General features: G+C 37.6%; 1 protein-coding gene across 7 annotated transcripts in view; it reads right to left on the bottom strand.

The window, feature by feature from the left end:
- Positions 1-7,973: 7,973 nt before the first annotated feature.
- Positions 7,974-17,807, bottom strand: part of TRPC4 (transient receptor potential cation channel subfamily C member 4) — a 166,602-nt gene continuing 156,768 nt past the window's right edge. For 3 of the 7 annotated variants that reach the window (XM_040991064.1, XM_040991065.1, XM_040991067.1), the window contains 4 exons: positions 10,980-11,021; positions 10,756-10,845; positions 8,873-9,014; positions 7,974-8,635 (listed from right to left, as the gene is read on the bottom strand). In XM_040991064.1, coding sequence (XP_040846998.1) covers positions 8,307-8,635; positions 8,873-9,014; positions 10,756-10,845; positions 10,980-11,021 — 603 coding nt within the window. In that variant the 3' untranslated portion in view covers positions 7,974-8,306. Of the gene's footprint in view, positions 9,015-10,755; positions 10,846-10,979; positions 11,022-17,807 lie in introns of all 7 variants that reach the window. The other 4 variants (XM_040991063.1, XM_040991062.1, XM_040991068.1 and 1 more) reach the window with 2 other exon arrangements.

Here is a 17,807-nt window from a genome sequence, read left to right as displayed (position 1 = left end):
CTTCATAGGCATAGGGATTTCCCTTTCCAACTCCCATCCCTGACACCACTGTTTTCTCCCATATTATCCCAGGAGTATAGTCCTTCAGCAACAGTCACAAGTCCAACATTCTGCTATTTAAGTGAATCATGACATTGTAGCTATGGACAATAGATTGAATACATTTCAAGCGTGGTAGGCAGGCTCTGCTCCCTGGGGGCTAGGTGATTGGACAGGAATGCAGAGGGTAGGGTAGGGAACAACACAAGGCAAGGGCTAACTGGCCTTTGGGGGTGCAGTGCGTGTCTTCTTACTGTGTTAGAGACCTAGGGCTGCAGAACCAGATGGCTGACTTGTGTTCTTGCTCTATCCACCTGTGCAAGAATTTGAGTCCTGATACAGTTGTGTTTGTTTTTGTCTTAGTACATTTTCTGTTCCTGTATCAATAAATCTGAAGCTGAATAGTTAATGAAGAAGAAATTTATTTAGCTAAAAATAATTGCTTAGCTCACACGTTTGGAAACTGGAAATGTAAGATTGGGTAGTTCCTTCTGTTGAGCCTTTGGTGAGGGCTCCTCACCTTGGCTCCGCTTCAACATAGCAGATAGAATCAGGATGTGCGAGTCTGGAATAACTGCTGACGGATGAAGAAGTAACAGCGATGAGGCGTCAGACTTGCTCTTTTAAACCAACTCACCCTAAATTAGAGCTAAACAGGGTCCTAAAAGAAGTACGAGAACCCATTAAGGACGACATCCTAAATCTTCTCATTACCTGGCATTTTTAAAGATTCTGCTCTCTCCTAGCATATTGAGGACCATGCTTCGAGAGCACAAACCTATGGGACAGAGTAAAATATATTATACCATAAAGTTGCCTTGACTAAAATATTACCTACTGAAAAACAATCTTTGGTACTTTCCTTTAAATTTGGAATCAAGTTTAGTTACTGTCAATGACATAGGCACATGTATAGTAGCATGCAAATTCATGCATAAATATATTTTCTTTTTTAAGATTTAATTATTTTTACTGGAAGGCAGATATACAGAGAGGAGGAGGGACAGAGAGGAAGATCTTCTGTTAGATGGTTTGCTCCCCAAGAGGCTGCAACAACTGGAGCTGAGCCAATACAGTCAGAACCTAGAGTTTCTTCCAGATCTCCCATTCGGGTGCAGGGTCCCAAAGCTTTGAGCTGTTCTCCACTGCTTTCCCAGGTTGCAAGCAGGGAGCTGAATGGGAAGTGGGGCTTCTGGGATTAGAACCTGTGCCCAAATGGGATCCTGGTGTGTGCAAGGTGAGGACTTTAACCGCCGCACTATCATACCTGGTCCGCATAGATATATTTTCAAAGAGCAGCATTACTTTACAAGTATTCTTATGCCAGTGTGATCTCATCACAGATTTAATGACTCTGTTCACACCAATAGAACAATTCCATCATAAATCTCACTTTCCCTTGAAGAGGGGATAAGTAGTTGGAAAGAGATAAAATTGTGAAAATCACCACTTGTGTTTCACAGGAATCAATGTGTCAAGGAGCATTCTGATCTGAAAAAGTCATCCCAGCTCCCAAAACATAGCGAGCCCAGTAGGTAGACACCTGAAGGACAACAGCGAAAAGAAACAAGCGGCAAATATGTATCCGTTTGTTCTCTTTCCACCAGCCAATTACAATTCACCCTATGCATGATGCGGTAAGAATACAGTATTCATCTTTTTTTAGATTCAGGCAAAGTACTATGCCTCAAAAATATCATAATAAAATCATAAAAAATGCTACTCTCAGAAGAAAAACAAAACCATAATTTCAATGACTTTTCATATTTATGTAATCAGCATTTGTGCAACATTGTGTCATGACAGAGGAATCTGCCCTGTGGTGCTGGACTTATTCCATTTGTTCTGAACACAAAGCTCATTTTGGCTTTTGTAGTGTTTGCTTTTTCACTTGTTGTTGTTATGTGCATTACAGAAAATAATAAGAAATCTCTCAGTCTCTGCCATGGTTTTTGTTGGTGGTGACATGAGTCAGTGGTACACAGCATGGTGGCTTACAAGAGTGCAGATTTGGAAAGCTAAGTAGACACAGCATCTTAACATTGTTTTGCCTTTACAAAATGATAAAGGAATAATTTAAATGTATCTTCAAGGAAAAATGCACTTCATGTCATATCACGTACTACCTTTGATAAAATCACTGCTAGGGCTAATTTCAGGCGAATTAAAAATTTCTTTTCAAATGTGTTTATCAAATGGTTCTTTGGTAGGTTTTCAAGTGAAAAATTATCCACGATTGCATTTATATACAGTTAAGGGACACTTGTTTAACGTGCATAATTTTCTCATTTAATTTTAGCACAGAAATCTTATGTAAATGCAAAAATGTAACTTCAAATAACTGTGAAAGGGTACTTTTAAAACAGGAGGAATATTATGTTTCTTGATATATTATGAATTCAGCCACCTTGTTGAGAAAGTCAGATTGACTTCTAAAGGAAAGTGATGGTATCTTGTCTTTTTTTTTTTTTTTTTTGGTCTAGTAATTTCCAGAAGATGTCAATGGTCCTGAGAGAACATGAGCTTTGGAATGGAATATGCTCAAGTTTAAATCTAGCACCACTACCTGTTAGCTATCAGTCACTTGTAGAAGTCACAAAAAAAAGAAAAAAATCACATTCCTCATTTTAGAGGAAAGTGGTGGTGCAGTCTGATTCTTGTGATAATTATTCATCTCAAGGTGAATTCAGCTTTCTTACGTCTTCCTTCTCTGCTTCTCCCTCTCCTGCTCTTCTGTCTTTATCATCTCCCCACCTGTCCTCCACCTCCACATGTTAAACTTGAGGCGTGGATGTTAAGAGTCGTTTTGCTTCACAGAAATGTCATTTGACATGGAGCAAAATACTAAGCTTTTCTCAGTAGATCTTTCCTTTACTAACAACACTGTGATTTATTAACAATCATAAATTCTGTTGAATAAAATATTCATGAAAATCAAGTAAAAGTGAGAGTTCAGAAAAAGACTTTCCCCCCCTCTAGTCCATGTGAAATTCTTAATAAAATTGTACTTTCAGGAAATCATTCAACTTTTATACCTTTTCTTTCTGAACTGAACAACTGAATAAAGCTGTTTTTATTAGAACTGCTGGTTACAATCACTGTCTCTGATTTAGCCGTTTCTATGTCTGTGCATCTTCTAGGATACCTTAAAAAATACTATCAAGAATGATGTTGATTTTTTCCAGACAGGAAATTCTATAAACAATGCTTCAACCCACACCACAAATACATGAAGAACTTCGGGAACCAATCATTTTAGGAAATCAAGCAGAGCACACACGATACATCCTTTTATTTCCCTGTCCTGCAATGATCAATTACTGTCACTTTCCAACTTATCCAAAGTCTGTCACGACTGCTTTCTAAAGCCCTTCCTTTTGTTATCTGGAACAATCTTTTTTCTTTGTACTTTTTTCATGGCAAGGAAATTAATTTTGAATTCATATACCTTACTTTAAATTACTTTCCAATAATTTTCCACACTTGATGTTTCCGTGCTCTCTGAAAGAAACCAATTCCCTAACACAGCCCTGTTGGTGGGCTTAAGGCTGGGTTGTTGAAGCTGAATGTTTCAATTAACACATGTCAACTTGTTCTTAAATGCTCTGGTCTTCATTCAGAGGAGTTGTAGCTTTGTGTATTTTGACACAAGGAAGCTATTGTCAATATAAACCATTCTCTCACAAAAATACTTTTCTTCTTAGATCTCCTGGTTTTCCAGGGTTTCTCTGGATATGGATGCTCAGGAGGTTTACTTGTTTTTTTTTTTTTTTCCTCTCATTTTGTTCATGCTTTGAATTTTTTATCTGCTCAAGCCAGAGAATTCCATACCCACTTTCCATTCTCCACCTTCCTCCATCACATGCTTCAGTCAGTCTTTTTTTTTTTTTTTAAGATTTATTTATTTTATTAGAAAGGCAGATACACAGAGAGCAGGAAAGACAGAGAAAAAGATCTTCCATCCGATGGTTCACTCCCCAAGTGGCCGCAATGGCGGGAGCTGAGCCAATCCGAAGCCAGGAGCCTGGAGCTTGTTCTGGGTCTCCCACCTGGGTGCAGGGTCCCAAGGTCTTGGACCATCCTCGACTGCTTTCTCAGGCCACAAGCAGGGAACTGGATGGGAAGTAGAGCTGCCGGGATAAGAACCAGTGCCCACACGGAATCCTGGCACATTCAAGGTGAGGACTTTAACTGCTACACTATCGTGCCGGGCCCCAATCACTCTTTAAAATCAAGAACCAAGAGGATTGGTGTTGCGGCATGGTGAGATAAGATGTCACATGTCCTGCTATATTGGGATGCCAATTGAAGCTATAGCCATATTACTTTAAATCCAGATCCCTAATAGTTTCTGCCCAGGAAGCAGAATAAGATAGCCTGATTTCATGTCAACCATGTAAGAGATGAGGATGGAGTTCCAGATGCTTGTTTATGATGTATCTCAGCCCAGCTTTTTTCTCTATTTGTCAAGTGAATTAGAGGATGGAGGGTCTCTCTAATTCTGTCTCTCTGCCTTTCATATATCATATATATATATACATATACACACACACACATATATATATATTTGAAGTTAAGCAGAAGGATTGATATTTTGATGCTGGCATCCCATGTGAGGGCTGGTTTAATCCTGGCTATTCCTCTTTCAATCCAGCTTTATGCTAATATCCTGGGAAAGCAGTTAAAGTGGCCCGAGTGTTTGGGTCCCTGCCATCTAGTGGGAGACTGAGATGAAGCTTCTGGCCTTGTCCCAGCAGTTGCAACCACATGGGGAATGAACTATCAGGTGATGGTCATCTCTCCCCATGTGAGTGTGTATTTTCTTGTGTGTCTCCCTTTTGCTGTGAAATCATGGTTTTCAAATAAACAAATTCACATTAAAAATCAAGCACTACAGTATGCATAACTTTTATTAGCATAATTATTGATTTTAGTCCTATAAATGTAAAAATTTGATATGAGCTTGTGAAGGCAGTATTTGTAATATCATTAATTATTGTGTATTTAGCAAAGTAGGCAGGTCTGCAGTGTAACATGTAAATGAGTTTTACAAAACTACTAACATCTGTGAGTGTCTGAACAGTAGCTGTACCTATGAATTCACACATGTATGTCAGTTGGCTGTTTCCTAGGAGAGCTTCCTAGTTGGATATATTTCCTTAATTTAGTGTCTACTGTAGGTTCTGGAATCTAACTCTGTCAGCATCTGTAATGTGATCTCCTCTTTCAGAGTAGACTCAAGTTAAACAAGTTCTGGAGCTTCCTTCTCTTTCTCCTTATTTTGGTTTCAATGTATGTATTTATTTTATGTATTTGAAAGGAAAAGACCAAAAAGAGAAAGAAAAAGAAATTCCACCCTTATTTCAACTCTCCAAATACGAGAGCCGTGACTAAATCAGGCTCATGTGAGTAACAGGGACCCAGTTGTTCAGAGCGTCACCTGTTGCCTCCTAGGATGTGCGTTAGTAGGAATCTGGAACTAGGAATGAAATTAATACTCTAACCAAGGCACTCCCATATGTGCACTCTACGCAATGTCTTAACTTATACACCAGATGTTCAGTCCAGGAGCTTGCTTTCTGTACCAAATCAAGTTAAAGAAAAAAGCAGAAAAAAAAGACGACTGTTTTAAGTTTAAAAGCTCATGTGAACACAAGAAAGATTATTTGTACAAACATAAAGTAATTTCAAAGTTCTCATTGGTGTGCTGGAATTTCTGTGCATAGAAATTTGAACAGGGTTATAAAGAAACTGCATATCAAACATTTAAACATTTCAAAGAAATATCTTCCATGTGCTTGCAATTCTGTTCTTTACACATATAACATCACAACAAATCTCAAAAAAATAAGTTCAACTTTAGGACATCTGGTACTAACAATACCAATAGTCTTTCCTGTACTTATAGATGTATGTGCTATGGAGAGCTGAACTGAGGACTTACAGAATCCCTTCCAGGAAACTTCAAGCTGAGGTTTTGCCACTCCAACTGAATCTCTCTGTTTCCACCATGGTCTGTAACCCTGGACCTAAATAAATTACTGAGAACAGGTTGTTTGTTGTTGTTGCTTCCATCAATAGTACTGTGTGGTGTAGCAGAGACAATTTGAAATTAGTTTTGTGTCTTTCTTTGCAACCAGACACACACACACACGGCAAAAAGGAACCAATGGAAAATATCTCACACATTAAATCTACCCTTCTGCTACTTCAATTGTGTGTCTAATTTGGAAAAAAAAATGAATATTTGATTAGTCCCTGTTTTTTGAGTCCTGGTGTGCTTGAGCTGCAGATGTATCTCAAGCAGCAAGTGGTGTAGTATGTGTTTTTGGTCTCCAAACTTATCCAGTCGGATCGTGAAAGCATTAAGAGAAATCTGATTTGCGAATAAACAGTACCTCTGGCTTTCTTAAAAATTAAATCTGATGTTCCATGCTGAATTCTGATATCGCATACTGAATATGTATTGATCTACTTATTTCTAAGATGCAACTGAGTCTTAAGAAAATTAAACACAGCACATCTTTCATTTTGTACATTTGTCCTGCTTAATGGAACTTACCAAACCCATTCCATGCCCACAGCACAGGATTTCCGACGTGCCAATAGCAACCTTCGTCTTGTTCTGGTTTCATTCTCAGTGAGTGTGGAATGTACTGCTTGGTGGTTCAGCGCTGAGAGACACAGCACAGCACAATGCCACCACTGTGTCCTCCTAGTCAAGTGAGTGCTTTTTCCAGATCTGCTATCTGTAAAATGAGGTCAACAACCAGCAGTGTTCCAGAGGTCGTTATGAGCAATGCACAGATGCTAATACACACATGCGTGGTAATAACTGCATTATTATTTAAGCTGCATTTTGAGTGTGTAGTACTTTGAAATCAGACTTCCTAAGATTTCAAATTTGGGTCAATGCTAAATCATATACCGTTCATTGAAGTTCATAGATGCAACTTTATTTTTTTTTCATGAAGGTAATTTTTGTAGTAAAAATAATCCAACGTTTTCCTACTTTTTTTTTTTAAGAAATAATGATCATATGTGGTAGAGAAGTATGCAATAGTTGCTGAACTAATAATATAATGCAGTTGCCAGCAACATTTTTACATTTGTCATACTTTCCTTGTTACATTTTAGTGAATGATTGTAAGACAAGATAAACCACCTTGCAAATAATATAAAATACAAGGGTAAGGATATTGTCATTGTAGGGAAAATTATATATCCTATCTATATCTAGTGACAAAATTCTAATGATTTTTGTGTGGTTTAATTTTCAAAAAGATGTGTCAGTTGCTGAGGATACGTAGAGGAAGCAAATGGATCTTCGTCCTACTTTCAGTTGAAATCAACATTACATGATTAGAAGTGTCAAAATTCAACTTCACTTATGATGAGTTCATGAGAGTGAACTTTTCATTGTACTATTATATGAAATCATCTTGATTTGCTGAAATGCTTCATTTTTGTTCTTTTCAATCACTGAGAAACTTTGCCACTTTGTTAAAATTCAGTAATTCATAAAGATCCACACTTCATCCACGAGCAGTTGAATATAAAGCAGGTACTTTTTTTTAAAATGGAGAAGCAACTTTTATTTTCTGACAAAATCCCCTTCAAAATAGTCATCGCAATTTATTAAAACAAAACTTTTACTTACTGATAATGAACATCGAGACAATCAAAAAATTCTACAAAGCATACCTGACTTTTAAGAGAGACTTAAGTCTTGATTGCTTTAGCTGTTCTATAATTATTTACACATTTTAAAGAAATACTTCAGCAATATTTTTATTTTAAAATAAAACTAGCATGGGGTAAAGTGTATTCACCCCTAAGGACACCTTCAGATATGAAAAGCTTTAATACTGTTGGTGCTCTGATTTTTGGCATATAAAAATATCTATTATAGGAGTCTACTACCACATGGATTAAATTGCACTTGTTTTAATTGTAAAAGATAGCTAAAAATTTTCTGTGGTTATTGCAACAGTACAAGAATACAAGGTGCATTTTTTTTTATTAACAAAAACAATTGTAAAACAAACTGTGAAAGCAAAAGCAGGCTACAAAACAGAAGGGTCCTTGATTGCCTTTGCCTTATTTAAACATGGTACAGGTTAGTATGACACGGTTGACAAACGATGTAAAGTCTAAGTTAGCATTTGCTAGGATAATTTGAAACATTTCCCCCTCCCCTCCACACACACCGAGAGCACTATGGGAAATATGTATAGCAGGAATGGTAAACGCGTCTCTTTCAGGTATCAGAGTCTGGTTGTCACATAATCTTCATGGGTGACTGTGTCGGTGAGGCTTAAATCATAGTCTATGCTAGAGTCCTCCTCCTTGGAGTGCTTCTCCTTTGGTATAATGGGCACGGTGTCCTCCACCACCACCTTGTCTGACTCGAATGAACACGCTCTCTTGCCTACCTGTAGACCCAGCGTGTCCGTGTTCCTTTCTCTATGGTCTACTAAGACACACTGTTCACTGAGACCAGGAATGTTCAGATCACCCCGTGAAACTAATCCTCGGGATTCCAGTTGGATAGTTCCCTCAAGTGGTCCTGCCGCCTGTTGCCGAGCAACTTCTTCTGAAACAGAGAAGATTTGGTTTGTGTTTTGCTTTGACCGTCTGTGAAACAACCCGAAGTTTTTGATATCGGTCACAAAATTCACTCTCCTCTGCTTCTCCCTTGGTGGCTCTTGCACCACCAGGGCAGAGCCATTGCTTATGTTATGTCTTTCAGAGGCAATTGCTGCTGATCTTGGATGAATCAGGGTGGTTAAATCAAAAAGGCTGAGATTCTTTTTCTTGTCTTTGCTATTACCTTCGTTATCACTCTTTTCCTCCGAGTCAGCCGGGTTGGATGACTCCTTTGCAGCATTTGCAGATTGGATGGTGGAAAGCTTGCTTCCTCTGAGCAAACCAAGAACTTCAAAGCGAAAGCTAGAAATGTCCTGCTTGAGTTCCTAAATGAAATTGAAAGACCAGTTAGCTTGGAACAACAAAACTAATGTGGAGACCATCGTATTCTCATTTCATACATGTGTCCAAAATATTCTCACTCCTGAGAATTTACTGTACTCTGATTCTGTTCCTGAATCTCTGGTTACTCACTGACCGTAGGGATCCTCTTGATGTTTACTGACCTTCTTCTTGAGTTTCTTTTGTAAGGAATAACTTCCTAGGGTTGATGTGAAAGGGAATAGGATTGTCTCTTCCGTGGCTGTATAGTTGCATATATTGGTTTCTTTGGGACCACAGTGTTGAATAATTCTCCTCCAAAGGATTCATCTACTGTAAATCATCTCACGCTCTCACAAGGATGTATTTTCTAAGAGTTTTAGGTCTGGTGCATTTTCCTTTCTAAAGGGATAGCTAAACCCAAACAAAATAGCGTATACTCTTGGGAGAATTGGAAGTTTTTTTTTGTTTTTTCAATTATTTGCTATCCTGGAGGTGATTGGACCCCGTCTGCTGAGCTGTCTTCTAACCCTCAGGAAGTATCTCGGGTCACACATCACTCCTTAGATTTGTCTTTGTTGCTTATCTTTTCGGACAGCTAAACTGTCAGTCCTACCCTGATGGTGGCCTTCCTGCCGCCTCCTGACTCCAAGCTATTCCGTAGTGCAACACAAATCTGATTTAAATCTGATTTTTGAGGTTGCCAATAGCATTTGGGATCCTTGTCAATTCTTCAAACTGTCCTTTCAATATTATCACTTAGCTATTAATGGCTGCTTATCTTAATTCTGTTTGTGAAACTGACTTTCTCGGTTTAGGTGGTGTGTGTGTGTGTGTGTGTGTGTGTGTGTGTGTGTGTGTGTGTGTGTCTGTGTGTGTCTGTGTGTGTGTATGTGTGTCTGTGTGTGTCTGTGCGTGTGTGTGTCTGTGTGTGTATGTGTGTGTGTGTCTGAGTGTGTGTGTGTGGGTGTGTGTGTCTCTGTGTGTGTGTGTGTCTGTGTGTGTGTGTGTGTGTGTCTGAGTGTCTGTGTGTGTGTGGGTGTGTGTGTCTCTCTGTGTGTGTCTGTGTGTGTGTGTCTGTGTGTGTCTGTGTGAGTGTATCCTTTGGTTTCTGTTTTACCTGCTTTTATTGACTTGAATCATTCAGGCAAAATCTCTAACAATGAGAAAGACAAAATTATCATACATACTTTTTCAAATGTATGTTATACTGTATACTTATTAACTCTAGTAGAACTATTTTTTAAATGTTGAAAAGGAAAGCTAAGTTTGTAAGTTATAATTAAACTCAAATCTTAACATTTCTAGCTACCAAGGTGAGACAAAGAACACTGAAGGATTTTTCTATTGATAGTGTCTTGGTTATTAAATGGTTCAAATTTAGAAACAGCTGAAATTTCACAAGTGCAGACTCAAGCACAGGAGTGGTGTCTGCAATCAGTGAATGAAAATGAACTAGTGCCACGAGGTACTGGGATTTTCTCTGCCTCTAGGTAAGTCTCCTTGACATTTTGGATTAAGTATGTTTCAGAACAATTTATTTTGAGGAGAGCTTTTACCACCTGCTGTTTTTCACAATTCAATTGTGTTTTTCCTCTCCTTTTTTTTCTTTTTCTAATTTAAAAATTAGAAAGCACACAGGCTTGCTGAAATACGGCTGTGTTTGCAGCTCTGATTCTAAATGTGCTGTGTGTGGCTGCATGTTACATAGCCTCTGCCTCCTGGGGTGAAGGTGAGAACAGTTACCTTAAAGTTCTCTTCAGTCAGGCCTTCTTCAGTTTTAGCATCTCTAATCATTGCAGCAACGTATCGCTTCACCAGGTTCCTCATAACTTCCTGGGGGCATTTTAGAAGAACATTGATATTCAGTGAGTAAATATGATGTTGCTCCTGAATCAGTTTTGAAGTGTGTGGGAGCAAATTGTTTTATTGTAATGCCTATTTCCAGATAGAACACAAGAATCACTTACTTGATATTGGTGATGTCTCCTCAAATTGTCAGCAGCTCTCCTCTGAAACAAAAGGGACGTTTCCATTATGGTTAGGTTGACATACTTTGATTTTTAAATACATATAATATATATGAATCAAGAATCTATTTTCATTTCTGCAAAATGAGAATTCTACCTGACAGTGAGTGAAAGCTACTGAGTGTTTCACAAGAATAAAAGTGAATGAGTCAATGAATCAACTACAAACATATTCTGCAGGACATTTAAAACACTTAATAATGTAATCATTAGATATAGCATGATAGAGAATTATATGCTCATAACTTATTCATGTTCAAAAATCACTTAATAGCAAGAGACAGAGATGGGGCATATCAAATAAAGAGAATACTAAATATTACAATGACATGCTGTTTAATCCGAAGGTTGAGTTTAACCTAATAAATAAATAAAGATAGTGTTCAAACATCACATTCACTAGCTCATAGTTTCTTGAAGCAAATGTGAGAGGATGGGTTTTAAAAGCAGAGATAAGAATAGCACCAAGCAATGAATAGATAGAGTATAGGATGGAGAGCACGTTTAATGATTGAAGAAAGGTTCAGCATAAATTTAATAAAGTATGATAACATTGACATGATAAAGGCTTTTGCAGAACTTCTAAAAATGTTAGAAAATTGTGCCAAATTGTATGCCTATTGAGTAAACAACAGTAATGATGCTTAAGAAAGAAAACTGGCTATCCTAACATGAAAAAGTAGCTCAGTAATGAAGGTTTAGGAACTGGAAACAGGAGAAAGAATTCGCAGAAGTTGGATTTACATAAGGCTTTTATCATTTAAGAACTTTAGAAAATGTGCATCTATAACTGCAAGATAATTTTTTAAAAAAATATCAAACAGTTTAAAAGAAGCTTTTCTTGCACATGTAAAATGCTTTATCCTCTGGCACAAGAACAGATCTCTGGTTTATGATTGGTAACGACTTGTAAGGATGGATGAGATAATATTTAGCTTCAGAAAAGTCACTCAGCATTAGTCACTTCTGAGAAATAAATTTTCAGTATGATTGGCACGTTACAGTAAAAACTAGATTTGAAATGAGCATTTAGAATACTGTTAGGAGTATGCTGTGGAAATTCTATGGTTGTGCCACCAGGTGGAGGTGTCTGACTCCTATGAGACACTGCTCTGCTGAAACTCAACATAAAAACCCTTCCAAAAAAAAAAAAAAGCACCAAAAAACCAAAAACCAGAAGCTTGAAGTGAACAAAAAGCACGAAAGCAAATTGCGAAACAGTGTATTTAACACTCTCAAGTTAAACGTCATTTAGATTTGTTTTCCCTGGTTTAATTGTGAGTTTTCCTTAATTTAGAAATGGTTTTATTCTATTCAATATTTATTTTTTCAGAGTGCTGTAGTACTTTATTTTTCTTTCAGAATCTTTCATACCTCTAATCAGACATTTTTCACAAAGAGCAGTGGAAAGCCATTACATTTTCCTGACCTAGTTAGAACCAAAGATGACAGAATAAGAGAATGATGAGTAACAAGTAAAATGTACTTGAGTCACTTATGTATTGAAATGGATAATAACTGCCCTTCCTTTAGTAAGTCCTCATTACCGTTAAAGTTAAAAATTTTACAAATATAAAGAGATCAAAGATTAGAACTCAAATAATACTTCCAGATCTGCTTTTCTTACAAAAAATTTAAAACATCAAAACAATTTGTTACACAATGAGAACACAGCTACTATAATTTTCAAAAATTAGTCAATTCCCATTCCCTAATGATACAGTAAATTTTTTCTTTCAAGGGTTTATTGCCCATTGCATCACACTGTTAAATAAAAACTACAAGAGGGCATAAACTCCTGCTGTAGACACAGGCAGAATAGACTAAAATTCAAAACTCGGTATCATGATAAATTTCAATACATCTTGGTGCAATTGGGCTGTTTCTCTGACCTGAGAAGTCCGGTTTTGAGAAGAAAGAGCCAAATTCCATAACAGCACAACCTTAGTTTACAGGGGAATTAAGTCACTTCTGCCTTAATCCTAACACCAAAAGGGTATTTTGAAGTAACTTGTTAACAAATTAGCTATTTTTTTTGTTTTTGTTTTTGTTTTGTTTTGTTTTGTTCTACCTCCCTATCCTCGGTTTGCAAGGCAAATTACTTTGTAATGACCAACCTGATGCTTGTTTCTTATTGATAATTTCTTCAGCCCGTTTCAAGTACCAAACCAAATTTCTTTTGTGAAATGAAATGTTGTCTAATTTAGAACTGAAACTAAAGCTAATTAAGATCTTGTTATAATTTTGTCCTTTGACAGCATTAATATTACAGACTGTGTTTAATCTTAGGAGATTACATTATGAAGTTGAATTTCAACTTGCTGGCTATGCAAGCAAGAGTGGATAAAATTAGCCATCTTCTGAATATCCATACTCAAAATACTTGAAATGCGTTATGGCCAAACAATGACCACTCAGCTATGGAGCGCATGTAACCCTCATTGATTCATTCTCTGCTTCTCCTGTTATCATCACAAAGTACATTCAAGTTTTAATGACAATTATTATTATGTATTCTAATCCAAGTTTTCTGTTTGGGAAGGTATTGTAACGAAATGTCAAAATCATGGACTTGGACCGTACTCCTGTGCCAAGATACGGAACTTATCTCTGAGGCCTTCCATGTTCCCATATCCTTTTAATTTCCAAGATGGGTAGTTGGGTAATTTTTAAGGATAAATGACATAAAAGACATAACAGTTAAGCATCTATCGCTAATGTTAGTCCCTACTCCTCATACTTTTTTCCCTTTTCTATTAATAATAAAAGCGCATGTTTTATTATGATGAGCAATAATTGTATATTTGAGAAAGGCGGGGAGAAACTAGAATATTACCCAAATTCCCCGACTACTATGCTGGGGCCAGTACAAGCCAGAAACTAGAAAGACAATTTGGCATCACGTGGACAAGAACCTAGGTACTTGGGCTGTCACTGCTCCTCATTCACTCTTCAGCAGCAGGAAGCTGGAATAAGGAGCCATGCCCAGATAATGAAGACAGGGACAGTTACATGGAGCTCAGCATACTAACTGCAGGCTTAACTGCAAGGCCAATGCCAATCTCATAACGTAGTTATTTTCAGTTTTATTTGTGTATTTGAAAATCTCAGAGAAAGAAAGACAAGCAGAGAAAAAGAGCAAGAGAGTGAGAGAGTGAGCAAGCAAGAGAGTGTGTGAGAGAGAGATTTCATTTACTCATTCATTTCCCAGATGACTGCAAAGGCCTGGTGTGAACAAAGTGGAATCCTTGTGCCTGGAATCAGGGACTTCATCAGGGACTACAACATGGTTGTAGGGGACCAAGAACTTGTACCATGTTCTGCAGGTTTTTTTTTTTTTTTTCAGAGCACTAGCAAGGAGCTAGATCAGAACTGGGGCATCTGGGACTCTAGGATTCATACATTGCTGTAGCAAACGGTAGCTTCACCCACCACATCGCACTGATGGTCTCTTATTACATATTTTGAAAACTATACTAACAGATGGGCATTTGACATAGATGTTGACACCACTTGAGAGTTCTTGAGTTAGAATCTCTGTTCATTCCAGATTCTAGCTTCATGCTAATGCACAGCCTGGGAGACAACAGATGATGGTTCAAATATTTGGGTCTCTGCTACTCGTGAGGGAGATCTAAAAAAAATGCCCCCAGCTTCTATCTGGTTGTCTCAGATATTTAGCAGTGAACCAGCTGATAGAACATCTCGTGTCTGTCTTTCCCTCCTTGTCTTTCTGTCTTTGAAATAAAGTGGAAAATACCTATTAAAATATTCTTGGATTATAAACTTGCAGAATCCGAATCATATTAGAATTACCTTTGAAAAAGTAAATGAACACAATGAGCTGTAATTGTCTCTTCTGTGTAATTTTCATGACATTTCATGTTGGTGGAAGGCATATCTTCCCGATAAAGTGTTGGATATCTTACTCCTGGGCATTAGAGAACTTTAGAAATAGGGAATTCTCATACAAATAATACCATAAGGGCGAGTTCTGTCAAGTATAGACAGACATAGAGTGCATTCTGTAGCTAGTCACCTTTCAGGGGAGCTTAAAATATTTTGCATATCTCTGTTTGCAATAAAATTTTGCTGTGCCCTCTGCACATTTTCTCTTGTGAGTTTACTATCATGGCATGAGGGGTAAGGATTTTTACCATCTTTCTTTATTTCTGGAAATTAGGAGAACCATAACTCGACCTAATATCATATGTATTTTTTGTAATAAATATAAGAGTAATTTCTGAAAATCACTGACATCGTTAAATTTTATATAAAGGAACTACTACCAATAAATGTTTGAGATGTTTGTCATCTTTTGTTGGGTAAAGATAACTAGGGTGTGAAAGGGATTTTATTACTATAAGAGAAAGTTTTGCATCTTTAATTATTAGGACAAACATAAGTGCAAGAAAAGGGCCTAATTTGTGTTTATAAAAGCAACATAAAGGAAAGGAGTTGGTGCAATGACCCAGTTGGCTAATCCTCATCTTACAAGCCCTGGGATCCCATATAAGTGCTGGGTCCTGAACTGGTTGCTCCATATCCCATCCATTCTCCTAGTTATGGTCTTGAAAAGCAGTGGAAGATGGCCCCAAACCTTGGGGCCCTGAACCCATGTAGTACACCAGAAAGAAGCTGCTGTCTTTTGGCTTCAAATAGGCTCAATTCTGGCCATTGAGGTCATCTGGGGAGGGAACCAGCAGATGGAAGATCTTTCTCTCTGTCTCACCTTCTTTATGTAAATCTACCTTTCCAATAAAAAATAAACAAACTTTTAATAAATACCATAAATGGGGACATTTCACTGAAGTATATAAAATTGAGTAAGGAATATTTTCAAAACAGTTCACACTAAAAACTTTGATAAAGCAATGTGCAATGACCAGATCTTTAATTGTACTACAAAATAATATCTTCAATAGAACCATAGCCTGGTAGAGCTGATATGGAATAAATTTAGGTCATGTTCATGACATTGCTGAGAAATCAGTAGAGTTTTGCAACTTTCAATCAGCATTTTCACTTTTAAAAATGAATTATATTGATTGATAGCTGTATTTAAGACAGGCCAAGTGGCCCACAATTACCCAATATCTTTCTGCTTTAGCTGGGTGTCTAGGAAAGACACTTGGAAAAAGTGTCCTGGGGCCAGCATTGAGGCACAGAGGATAGAGCCACACTCTAGAGCCCTGGCATCCTTTATGGGTGCCAGTTTGAGCTCTAATTCAGTTACCACTTAATGGCTTGAAAAAGCAGGACAGAAAAGTCCAAGGTTTGGGGGCCTCTGCATCGACGTGGGAGGCAGAAGAAGCTACTGGATTCAGACCAGTCCAGCTCAAGCAATTTCAGCCATTGTGCAAGCGCACTCTGACATTCAAACATATAAATAAACTTTTTTTTAAAAGTGCCCTTTGCAGTTCTCTTTGTAAATTGCATTGATGTGACTGAGGGCAAACCTGTGCATGTCATTCGTGTAAATCATTTTGCAGCTGCTTCCTGGCATGTCTGGGCAAGAGATGGAATGTGGATCATAGAACTAATAATAAAGGAAAAACCAAGCAGTAGGCGATTTCTGCTGCAGCAAGGGCACTTCAAATTTCAGCAGAGTGTCACATCACTTTAGAGCAGGGAACCATCTGCAGCTGGAAAGAGGTTGGGGAAATTGGCCCTGTTATTTTCTGGTGTTCAGCTACAGGTCCTTTCCAGATCCACTGTGTGGAATGCCAGGCTTACTGCTCATAGCAAGTTCCCTGCAGTCAATTTTCTGCACTGTCTTCTTTCCTTTGAGCTTTGGTTTCGGTCTATCACTGATTTTCAGCCCGTGAATAATGCCTTTTAGTCTTTACTCAGCTCAGCACATCCCTTAAGAAGTGTTGCTTGCTCTCTTCTTCTTTTTTAAAAAGTAAAAAGTCAAGAGACTTATGCAGAATGGAATCTATTTTTTTTTCTCCAAAAATTGAGGTGTGGCTCCAGTACAGATGGAACTACATCTTATTCTCTATAAACAAAATTTTAGCAATATAACAGCATGCATCTCTGTATTGTTCTTTATTACACAAAGCTTCTGAGCATAGAATTATGAGCCATGTAAAATGCCTGAGTCTCAGATTGCAAACCAAAGTTTCAGGACTTAGTTTTTGAGGCGCCACAAATATCAGCTAATTATCAGCCATGCCTACCTTGTGGGGAAAGAAGGTATAACCAAAGGCATTGCCAGCAGTCCATTAGGAAACCAGAGACTCTCAGGGGTGTCATGTGTGCAAGAATTGTAGTTAAGTCTACAACATTAAGGTTTATCATTCAGTCATTAAGATCAAAGCGCTATACATTTTGACAAATCCCCTAAAAATGAGTTCCCATAGATATACACTACTTGGATTCATCCTTCTTGGCTGATGGGTAGCAGTTACTGCTTCCTCTGCAGTGACTTAGCCAGGCACCACCCTTGGCAGTTGGTGTGTAATGAATATGCCTTGTGCATCCCAGAGCTGAGGGATACTTATGGATAATGACAAAGGTAGGTTTCTATGTTTGCTCTGTATTGTGAACTTGTGAGAAAACTAGAAAGTGGAAAAATAAAACTAATAAAGTTGAAAAAGTATTTCTGTGATTTTATGAAAAGTTTTTTTAATGGTTAAATATATTGATTGGCATATGGAGTTACACCTTCCTTTTGAAAAACCTGTCCCTGTGGCATTATATGTTTCATATCAATCTAAAACTTTGGAGGACTATTGTGCTTGCATTGTTTTTTGTAATTAAATG

The sequence above is a fragment of the Ochotona curzoniae genome, unplaced genomic scaffold, assembly GCF_017591425.1.
Source record: "Ochotona curzoniae isolate NIBS_2020 unplaced genomic scaffold, NIBS_Ocur_1.0 contig_64, whole genome shotgun sequence".
In the NCBI taxonomy this organism is placed as follows: domain Eukaryota; kingdom Metazoa; phylum Chordata; class Mammalia; order Lagomorpha; family Ochotonidae; genus Ochotona; species Ochotona curzoniae.
Note: the sequence above shows the minus strand (reverse complement) of the source record. Positions and strands in the feature narration are given on the sequence as shown.